Source organism: Malania oleifera, chromosome 6, assembly GCF_029873635.1.
Source record: "Malania oleifera isolate guangnan ecotype guangnan chromosome 6, ASM2987363v1, whole genome shotgun sequence".
NCBI lineage: Eukaryota > Viridiplantae > Streptophyta > Magnoliopsida > Santalales > Ximeniaceae > Malania > Malania oleifera.
The window spans coordinates 17,261,656-17,273,732 of record NC_080422.1 but is presented as its reverse complement, the minus strand read 5'-3'; the positions used below and the strand labels follow the sequence as shown (position 1 = coordinate 17,273,732).

Here is a 12,077-nt window from a genome sequence, read left to right as displayed (position 1 = left end):
AAAGGCCCATGAGGTGGTTTGTGGGCCAACAACATATTATATTCATTATCCCTCTAGTGCAAGAAATTAAAATTAAAAATACTGAATCTAATATCTCCCTATCAGTCTGTATATCACCCTGCACTTTTTAAAATTTTCTACCGTTTGCCAGACGCATGCAATTGCGTCATTCGGAGGACTATATAAGAAGCTTAAGATTACAAGTATCATCACCAGCATAACCCTACCACGCTCCAAGCTAGCCACTCCAGCCAAAAACAAAAAAAAAAAAAAAAGGATAAAATTATTAATCATGGGTTCTGACCAAACAGCACAGCCAAAGCGCAAGCTGCCGGTGATTGATTTCTCGCCGGAAAATTTGAAACGTTCTTGGGCCTCGACCAGCGACGACGTCCGGCGAGCGCTGGAGGAGTACGGCTGCTTCGTGGCCGTGTATCCTGATGTATCGCCGGAGTTTGACAAGGCATTGTTTGGATCATTGTTGGAGTTGTTTGAACTCCCGAGAGAGACCAAAGCTCTGAACACGAACGTGAGGCCTTTGCATGGCTATCTCGGGGCTAAGGCGCCTCTTCCTGACATCCACGAGAGCCTGGGGATTGAACACGCACAGACTCTTGAAGCAACTCAAGATTTCACTAAGCTCATGTGGCCAAATGGAAACGACCGTTTCTGGTATAAGTACTTGGAACCATTTTAGATTAACTAACGAATGAATACTAATTTATTAGTATTTGATCTTCACTCCAGACAGGAAGATCGGCTTGAAACATCTCAATAAAAAATAGTTGGTGAATTGCTAGGCGTTGTGGTGTTTTATGTGTGTCAAACACTAAACATTAGTGTTTCAAAATTTTATTGAGTGATCAAAATCATTGATTGGGGTCACCTAAGTGCCTTGAAAATCATGTTTTAAGAGAGATTCATAGAATTTTTAAAATCTCAAAACAGGTCAGCAAATTTTAACAAAGATTAGTATACAAACTTAATATTCAAATAAAGTTTAAACTCATATGGCATTTAAGTAAAGAAGAGTAGGCTGGTAGGTCTACTAGTGAGTCTATTTTCCAAAGTACGTATTACATGTTAGGAGATGTGATTTTCCCATCATTATTGAAAACAAAAATTCTCATATTTACTCACTTATGACTATTATTTGAAAAGTTACAAATCTTATATATCTTAAGTTCCTCTCACCTGTATTCTTCTACCACGCTTGATGAATGGATTTATATGTAATCAATGCATTTTCATTTTTTTTAGTCTTTTGTTCTTTTTTTGTTTTTAATATATACTTTATTTATTTATTTATTTATTTATTATCGTTCTTGCTAGTGAAAATGTGTGCACTTATGCAAAACTGGCATCGAAATTGGATGGCTTGGTCAAGAAGATGATTTTCGAAAGCTATGGGGCAGGCAAATATTTTGACAAATTTATTGAATCGACCAATTATCTTCTGCGACTCATACAATATAGAGTGCCGAAGGGGAATGAGTCCAATATTGGCGCACATTGTCACACTGACAAGGGTGTCGTGACCATAATTCATCAAAATCAAGTCAATGGTTTGGAGATTAGAACAAAGGATGGTGGCTGGATCGAGTTTGATCATGAAGATATCCCTTCAACCTTCGTGGTCTTCGCGGGTGATGCACTCTTGGTGGGTTACTACAATCCTATTGATTGGTTTTAAGAAAAAAATGCAAAAGAAAATGAAATAATTTTAGAAATATTTGGCTATTAAAAACAACATAAATTGAAAAAATAACTCTTTTGCGAATATCATCCCCCAACTCTCCTTAATGATGTGTTAGTTATGGGTTGAAAGTAGTAAATATTTGATGTTTTAAGGCTGAAAATGAAATGAAAATGTAAGGATCTCCTAACAATATGATTTTGGCTTCTATATCAGATTAGAAACAATGGGGCACATTGTCCAAACAAGTTTTCCCACATAGGAGTCCTCTATCTATCCACAAGTTCAGATCCACATGTCCCATAGTGGGATCCAGTTATTATTTTTCAAGAGGAAAAGTAATCTCTGCATGAGTTAAGACGGTGGTTAGTTAGCATATTATTATATTTGATTCTAAGAATAGAAGAAGGTGAGATTGATAAACATAACTGTATCTTCACAACATAATAAGATTTATAATTGTGATTCGAAGAGGAATATATAGAAACAAGTAGGTACTATTTTAATAAACATAAAACAACTTGCATGCAAGTTTATTTCTAACATGACAAATTTTCACCAAAACTGCTAAATATTTTTTTTTATAGTTAATTTAAAACATTCGTACTCAAATTTTCAAATAATAACAATTAGGATTTTTTTTTTTAGTCATAGATCTATATATATATATGTATTGAAAAGAGTCGTAGGTGTATATATTGGACCTAGAATACATATGATGGTTAACCTTTGTCGTTCATTTTTCATTTTTCTTTTTTAATGTTTTGAGTCAAGCACATCAAATATGAATATCCCATGATTAAACAGTTGAGCTAGCTATCTCCCGAGAAAGGGAGTGCATGATTTTATTGAACTACTAATTTTTTTTAAAAAGGAAATAAGTTTTCAAATAAGTAATTAATGTGAGCTAGCTTAAACCAAAATTCAAAAAACATGATTGCTTTCATATGCATTTCTTTGTTTGATATTATAAAGGTTCACAAAGATGATTCTTTTGCTTGGCACAGGCATGGAGCAATGGCAGAATACATTCTCCTCAACACCAAGTCATCATAAGTGGGAATGAAACAAGATACTCAGTTGGGTTATTTTCATTCCACAATGGTACAATAGAAATACCAAAAGAGCTAGTTGACGATGAACACCCTGCAAAGTTCAAGTCGTTTAGTAATTATGGTCTACTCAATTTCTTCACTTCAGATCATGATATCAGTCGAAAGGCTGTACCATGTGTCAATGATTACTGTGGAGTGGAGGCATAATTCTAGCTTAATATTTAGCCATATCCTGTCTAAATACTAAGCTTTACTCGTATATGGGATTGGAGTTGCTGGGTGTGGATGGCTTTGTACCTGTTAGTGCATTTACTTTTGCATGTGTTCTATGTATGTGGTCTTATATAAATAAACCGTGGGTGTGTAATTTTTAAGCTGTTGGAGATTTCTATCTTGTAACTTGTGAGCACTTTCTGTATAATAATTATTGATGAATTAAGGTGGATTAATTACTAGCGTAGAAGAAAAGAAAGTTATATATATATAGAAGAATTAAGGTGGATTAATTACTACCCCAGAAGCAGAAAAAAAGGAAGTTCTATACATGTGTGCTTGCTTTTGTTTTTTAAATCATCAAGGAAGTGCTCATTTCGTTCCTTGTTATTGCTATATAATAGCTTATGAAAACCCAAAATAGAGCTATATACCCTTAGTTACAATTGTATGAATTATGCTTAAACCTAAGGTTTCATAATTGCTTCATTTTGAGTTCTTAGACGCCTTTTGTGTTAATATTCTTATAAAGAAACTTAAATGCATATATATTGGGTTTAGTATGATAAATATAGAGGTGTGTGAAAGTACAACATGAGATCTATTGCGTCTCTTACAAAAGGGGAAGAAATTCGCATCTGACTAATTAAGATGTGATTTAAGAAAGCCATTGGTCAATGTGAAATGAGTTTCTAATAACACTTATAGAGTCGTACACATATATGAACATAGTAGGGTTTTGATAGTACTTTCATAACCTAGTAATCAAGGGCGTTAGTTGAAAGAATGATGAATCACCTAAAAATTAATTGACTGTGTTCTCTTATGTGTAGCCTAACAGAAGTCATAAAATTGATGTACTAGATGTTATTGTAGATAGTAGAAGTCATAAGTTTAATAAGAGAATGTTCGTTCCATCTTTGTGCTGACAATTGTCTAGGCACATGATGAGTGTTGCTTACACACATGGTAGTTGCCCATGCAACGCGACCCATTCATGCCAAATGGTCCAGGGAATCACAAGGAAGATCACTCAACTATCAGAGTGGTCATCGAGTCACTAGGCCAGAGGAACAACTTTTTCTCCAAGCACAAGCTAAAAGGAGCTATAAGTGACTCCTAGGTGGCAGAGGTCGCCTAGTCATTAGAAGAAGGTGCTCTAGTCACCGTGCAACAAGGCATGAAATCATAGGACATGACATGTGAGTGTGAACTTTAATGCTTAGAAATTGTCTCAAATTACGATTGAGCCTTTATTAATGCTTTGAATTTATGACTTGCAACCATATCTATATTTTGGACACAATTTGGATAAATTGTAACTTCAAATTTGGCTTGGAGAGGGTATAAATATTGATTAGTTTTAGTTATAATGATGCCCAACAATTCTATCAATTTCAACATGTCAATATTGTCTAGTGTAAGAACATGCCCAGTGCTTTTAATCCCTCTCTCTCTCATTATCTAACTCTCATTCCCTCTTTAATCTATCCCTTCTTTAATTCTCCCTATCCCTTTTAATCTTTTTCCGTTTATCTTCCCCATTTTCTCTTTCATTTTACGATTTTTATGACTTCACAAGGTATCGCTTGTGAAATAGGATAACTACTTCTACACCTCTGACGGGGGCTGACATAATGAGTCTTTTTCATTTATCTCACCATCATCAATCCATTTCACCATCAACCTATCACAAATAATTATTTGTTGGAACAATTTGGCACACTTGTGCAAGAAACATTATATCATTTATTACTAGATGTACCGAGTAAAGACACAATGTCATTGAAGCAATCAGACTCATTCATACATATTTGGCGGTGATTCAGCAACAATTTTCCAAAGAAAGTTTTTGCAGTCACTTACACCTCTTATGTGGTAGCAACCGTGATGAATACAACCATGGGCGATTTGAAGAGAAAATTGAGAGCTTGGATGGAAAACATGTGAATAGATGTTTGGTTGTTTGAGACTCACAATAGAAACACCCATGAAAGCCTCCATTGCAGATTGCCCATAGTCCTTCTACATGAGTGGCTGTCCCATCACTGTTAATTATTGTGATGGACTGAGGTAGCCTACTCTTCTGCAAGTAGATGCTAGGGGCAAGTGTTATTCGCCCCATCATCTCCTCTTGGCCGACCAACCAGTTCCTATAAATATTAGGATGGACTTAGTAACCCTACTCTTTTGCAACTAGGTGCTAGAGAGGCAAGTATCATTCACCTCACCATTTCTATTGGCCAAGCCATAACCTATAATGATTTGGGCTAGACTCAACAACATTGGGGACAATGAACTCTCATTTAGAGAACATAAGCTATGAAGATCATGAAAATGATTTATTGGCCTATTATAAAGAAAAGGATAAGAGACCAAATCCTAAAATTACCATAACTCCTTAGAAGTTGAACATAATAAGGAGGATGAGGATTTTAGGTGGTGAAATATGAACAATATGAAATATACTTTTAGGATGAAGCCGAAATTTATGAAGACTCTTCGGTGGCCGATTATACTGAGGAGGAGGAAGAATCTGACTCAGCCAGAAATGAAGAATACAAGAAGACCTATTTGGGTGAAGATTCATTAAAGCTTGCTAATAACAAAGGAAGACAATCATGGAAATGAAAATAATATCAAGAATGATCAAGATATCCAAATTCATTGGCAATGATCTTGAGTCAAACAAGGAACATCCTTTATCCTAGCCTAAGTTTGGTATTGGGTGATCAACTTTTATTTCATACTCTTGATTGTTCAAAATACCCCAAGTCTAACATGCTTGATGAGTTGATTAATAATCAAACCGTAACGCCCCGAACCCTTAATTCTGGGTCTGATGCGTTATATCTGATAAAATCCTATTATTCCATAATATACGCAATGGAAAACATAAACATGATCTCCATACATATAATACCATAATACCAAAGTTTACTAATTCCTATCTATAATCCATATTATCCATTTTTCACCTACATTTCCATATATTCACATATCTCCAAAATCATTTCAGTATTCACAATCATTTCTTCCTCAACAAACTTAAAACATAACAACATAAAACAAACACTTAAACTTTATACGATCTCCATAATATATCAAAAATATACCTTATCTTTACTCCTTAAAAATGCTAAAAACCCTCGAGCTCTCTAAGCCCGACCACGATGATGTCCTGAAAAAGAAATAATCATATTCGGGAGACACATCTCAGTAAGGAGAGAAACAGTATATTAAAACAGCATGTGGCTAACATGAGGTTTATAAATATCATTTTAATAACATTTGCAAAACATTAGCATAAACACTAAAATCATTCTCTGAGCCTAATCAAACACATGCAAAAGGTTTAACCCACGAGATTACATAAGGATAGGGGTGATTACCCACCCATATAAGTAGCATCCCTTTGCTCTGATACTTTTGGCAACCAGAAGGTCACAACTAAAGCATACCAGGGCACTCACCTTACTCAGTAAGCCCTCAAGTATTAGATTGATCGCATACTCATACAGTTCAAAAAAAGTTTACCAGTGAAGGCCCCAAGGATAGGGAAATCTACCCGCCCATATAAGTAGGTTCCTTTTGCCTGGTTCGTTATGCAGCTACTGCCACATCTGGAGTTACTTGCGCACTTGCCTTTCTTAACAAGCCCTCAGGCGAAGAGTATGCCTCACCCAATCATAACATGTTCTAATAGCATAAATACTTTTAATAACATAATACATTATTCTTTCTGCCATTATTCAACCATTCACATTTATTCATGTTCATAACTTAAACATAACATTACATTTTACTTTAAGTGACTCTTTCCAATCATATCGTTCACATTTCACATTTCATTATATTATCATTACATTGCATTTTCCTTTCTTTCATTCGTACTACAGTTAGTCTTTAACCATCATCAGTTAGTCTACAGCTCTTTTTAGTCGTCATCAGTTAGTTTACAAAAAAATGTACTAGAATCTACTAACATGGCTCTTTTGAGCTGGCTTACATTTACATGGTTGCATTAACATACACAGGCAGCATAGTCCTTAACATATTTTATTCTTCACGCTTTACTTACTTAGTTTGCATCTCATACATTTAACATATATTTACACAAAAATTTACATTTACTCATGCCACGCATAATTTTAATTGTAAAATTCATACATATTTCTTGTAAAATAAATCAACCCACATTTAACGTTTATATACTGAACATACTTTTCATTTCTTACATAATTTCCTAGAAAATACCTTTCACTTTCATTAGTTTATTTTCACATATACATAGCTATATATGCAATCCTAGGCTCAAAAAACATAGGTTACATGGTTGGCATTTTAACAATCCACACCAAAACATAACTTAAATATAACATAATTTATTTCCTTTAATTTCATAAAATCTAATTTAATATAAAATTTCCCCTTACCTGACTTTTAAACAACGCTGGCAGGATCTCTGAACTGATACCCACAGCTTCACTTGGACCCTAAATCCAAAAATCCTAGTTTAATTCAAATATCTCTAACTGACTCAAATTTTAAGAAAAATACTTATTTAATACTCCCTAAGCTCCAAATAACAATATTCGTTAAGAAATTTCCAAAATAACTCACTTACCTTGATTTTGGGTTGTTTCTCAAATCTCTTAAACCAACGATCAGCTCCTACAGCCTTATAGAGAACGATCCTACGAACCTCGTGGTGGTTCTGAATCATCAAATCGGATCAAATTCGGCCCGAAATCGAAGAGAGAAGGCTAGTAGAACCATTTTTTAGAGAGAGAGAGTGAAGGTTCCCGAATTTCCTCACTGAAAATAAGAGAAATTCAATTTATAGGTAGGGCTTCGTCGACGAGCCACTGAATATACTTCGTCAATGAGAAGATCTTTTCGTTGACAAAATTCAGAGTTTCGAATATACTCTCTTGGGATTCCTTCGTCGACGAGGGACTGAGTTTGTCGACGATCTCTAGAGGGACTCTCGTCGACGATGACAGGACTCAAATTTTTCAGAGAAAGCGGCTTTAATATTACCTGATGAGTCGCTGATGATACCACCACCACCACAAGAACCCGAATTTCCTCTACAAGAGTCAAATATATTTAGCTTCAACTAACCTACAAGAGGCTTTTCCCATATTACTTTTTGAGGAAAAAGTAAATATGCACTAGCCGGGAATCGAAAATAGATAAGAATATATATATATATATATATATATATTATGATTTAGAGAAAAAAATAGTTATACATGCATATCATATTACAATATCTTATGCTTAAGAATATTTCAAGATGTTATACTATTTATGCATATCTATTCTAACATCCAAATATGTTTATATAGTGTTACATAATTAATAACTTGATTTTGGTAAGAACTGCCTCACATGATATTCATATGCACTATAAATTTTTCCCTCTAACTTTGACAACAATACTATATATTATAAATATCAAATCAAAAAAAAATATTAGTGCATGATAAAACATTAGTAATTTGTTTAAATATACTAGCCATGGGCAAGCATTATGTGCATTCTCCATGACCCTCCATTTTTTAAAACTATAAAAAAAAAAATTATTAGAAGATAACAAATAACTAAATAGTATAAGATCATTTTGAGAAACTACTAATTGTTATAGATGTATTTTGGAACAATTATAAGTAGTTATGGGGATAAATTTGACATAATTATAAGGGTACTTTGAGATAGTTGTAGGTAGTTAAAGGAGTCTTTTGGAATAATCATTAATAGTTACAGAGATAAATTTAATATTTTTGAAAGAAGAAACCAAAGGGAGAATTCCCTTTATAGTATTAGAGATACAGATTAACATTATATATATAACTTTATTATAAGAATATGGACCAGCATGGTCCTTCCAAAAAATCCTCTCATCTAATGAAAACATTTCAAACAGTAAATTGTATTTGATAGCATGCACATATAATATATGTGAGTCGTTGTTTGAAGTGCTTTTATTAAAAGAAAAGGCATGATGGAAAGACCACATTGACCCTACAAGGCATAATTTTTTTTCTCAAGATCATATCTATATCATTAATATATCCATAATATAATGATATCATTCAAATGCTAGCATGCACTTGATACTTAATTAAGATAGTTCACAATGTTGAAAAATAAGGTTTAATGTTAACTCTTAAAAGATAAATATGTCCTTGCATAAAAAATATCCTTAACTTAAACTTAAATGTTGGTTAAAAAAGAAAAGTTGAAAATAGTAATTTTCCCATTATATATTAATTATTTTTTACTAGTAGTTTTTTTAAACAAGATTTTTTTTTAAATTTCAAATCTAGAAAAAAAAAATTGATCTCATAAATGTGAATTATTTGTAATTTTTATATTTTTATAATTTAAAAATAATAATATTTAAGTTTTGTTGATGCCAACCAATGTATCTTGCTTCCAAAAAGAATAAAGTGGATAATCAATGAAGATAGATTGTTTTCCTATAGATCTTCAAGACGAAAATTGGCGCTTGAGAAGCCCTAGCAGCCTCTAAGAATCTCTCTGATTCCTAAGTTAGTGGTTAGGTTTATGGAATTATAAGGAAAATGTTTGGTGGAGAGAGAGAGAGAGAGAGAGAGAGAGAGTTCTAAGTCTTGTTGTATGTACTTTCCTTTTATGGAATGATTTTCCCCTCTTATAGGTTAGTTTTTCCATGTTGCTTACTTTCATTAGATGTGGATCCTACACTTATGATGTGAGCAATTGCTAATAGGTTAGTAACATCCACATAGGGACAAGTGGGTATAGGCGTGAACAACTGCCTAGGTAGTTTAATGGATGGTCTCCACTTGCTCAACCTTGTGAGTAACTGTCCTATATATTAAGGATAAGGTTGCTTCCCTTTGAGGTTAGGAGGTCAGCTCGTCCACATGCCTTGCAAGTGGCTGACCTCCTTAACACATGTCAACTAACCAACATGTCTTGTGCATGACTGACCAGCTTGGGTTAGATTAACTTGTCTATATACCTTGCACATAACTGACCTATTTGGAATAGATCAACTCACTCGCATGCCATACACATGGTACTAACCTGCTCGAAGCAGGTCAACTCGTCCATGTGATTTACCTGTGACCAACAACTCAACTCACCTATGTGCCTTGTACGTGGTTCTATTCAGGATAAATCTGCTCGCTTACATATCCTACACGTGGCTATCTTAGTGGGGTCTACTCCTTATCACTTATGATGAGCTCTATTCCCAACAAGTTCCAATCAAATAAAATGTTGGCCATTGAATAAAGGAAACTTTTGTTAATTCAAGGCTTTCTTTTAATTTTTTTTTAAATATGAAAGATTTTATTGATGGTCAATTAATAATAATAATAATAATAATAATAATAATAATAATAAAGGGTCTAATTTGAATGAAAGATAATACAAGTTTTAGAACTAATAGAGTGTAGGCTGAATAATTTACATATATTTTACCCAAATAATTACAAATATCAATACTTGTAGCATTGTACCAATGAGCAAAATAAAAATGAGGTCACTAAGTTGAAAGTTCTTATCCTCACTCAGTCAACTTATTACAAAAAAACTTTATTAGTAAATTACTTTTCATATTAAGCCGAGTCAAATCATCTCAACATCGATTATCAGCTAATTAAATTGATAGCTTATATAATAATCTAACCATATACATCTTCCATTCCTATATAAACTAAATGATTTAATTGTCATTAATCTCCCACATAAGCATTCATATATTAATTAATTTTCTCTCGTGGTCCCCCGCGGCCTACATGTGGATTTCTACAATAATTTGCCTCAATCATTTTCTAATTTGTGTTGGATCCACTCACTGTAGGGAAGGTGATGTTTTAATTAATTCCATAAATCAACATAATAAGAGACTCCACGGAATTAAAAATGAAACAATTTGAATTTTTTGAATGAAGTAATTTATATCATTCATGGGTCTCTCATGCATGGACCACAGCATGCACAATGCTAAGAAAATTTTCTTTTCTTTTCTTTTTTTTGTAATTTAATTTCCTTTTCTTAAAATGAGATGGCTATTGTCAGTAATCAGTCACTTGCATAATCATGAAGTAATTGAAATGATGGATGATGAATTATATGGCCGTTGTTTGGTTCATATTTTGCATTTTCAGATTAAAGTTTGCATGTAGCTTTCATGTCAGGTAATTAAAAATACTAAAAGAAAAAGACCTTCAAGAAAAAAATAAGTAAAGTGGGTGTATTAAGACTTATGGATTTAGCTTCCTAAATCCCTACATTTTAAGAGGGACTTTTGAATCCACGAACAAAAAGTTAACTTGAATTTAACATTAAAGTGATTTAAACAACTTACCAAACCTAAAAGACTGCAGTCATCTTCAGATGACTAATTTTTTAATTTATCATGCCTGAATACTTGCGCAGCTGTTCTTAAGTTATTATACTTTTTGCATCCACAGATATATATTTATATTATATTTTATATATATATATATATATATATATATAAGTCAAAAAAAATCTCTATAAATAAAAGAAACTACATAATTATTTTCTTTTCTAAAAAAAAATAAAACTAGAAACGAAAACTAAAAACCAAGAAGAAAAATTAAAAACTAAAAACCAGCAACCTGTTTAGCTATTCTCCCTCTGCTCTTGAGCCACCATCATAATGCTAATGGTCTTGGATTTGAAAAGACAAGAAACTCTAGTAGTCCTATCAACATTTTGAGAGACCATTCGGATTGAATATAAGAGCTTTGACAGAGCCTGAAGGTTAAAGGAGATCGAGCCACACTTTTCGAGCTTATGTGTTTCGGGCATTTGCTTTAATAACTCCTAAGCTAACTTCCACTTGCATTGTTTACATTAAGAAAGGACAACCAAGTTTAAAGTCCAGTAGTCCACAGACAAAAGAAAAATCAAAATTTCTTTTAGATAATAAAATAATTCTATTAAAAAGAAAACGTAATTAAAATGAAATAAAGATATGAAATCCCCCAGGAAAAAAACCCAAAAGAAGAAAATTACATCAAAGCTACCTTCCAGACCCTTTCAATATTGGACAATAGAAGACCCCCAAAAACCCCGAAAGAATC

At 33.2% G+C, this 12,077-nt stretch overlaps 1 protein-coding gene across 1 annotated transcript; it reads left to right on the top strand.

The window, feature by feature from the left end:
- Window positions 1-292: 292 nt before the first annotated feature.
- LOC131158489 (probable 2-oxoglutarate-dependent dioxygenase AOP1) lies at window positions 293-2,958 on the top strand. Its single transcript, XM_058113357.1, has 3 exons — window positions 293-672; window positions 1,333-1,660; window positions 2,704-2,958. Exons 1-3 carry the CDS (start codon window positions 293-295, stop codon window positions 2,956-2,958), a joined length of 963 nt encoding a protein of 320 aa, XP_057969340.1.
- The last annotated feature ends 9,119 nt before the right edge of the window (window positions 2,959-12,077 follow it).

Excerpts from the sequence above, each read along its gene's own strand:
- LOC131158489 (XM_058113357.1), top strand. The coding sequence starts at position 293 with ATGGGTTCTGACCAAACAGCACAGCCAAAGCGCAAGCTGCCGGTGATT. Across the intron at positions 673-1,332 it reads AATGGAAACGACCGTTTCTG|TGAAAATGTGTGCACTTATG; the intron begins GTATAAGTACTT and ends CGTTCTTGCTAG. Across the intron at positions 1,661-2,703 it reads TCGCGGGTGATGCACTCTTG|GCATGGAGCAATGGCAGAAT; the intron begins GTGGGTTACTAC and ends TGCTTGGCACAG.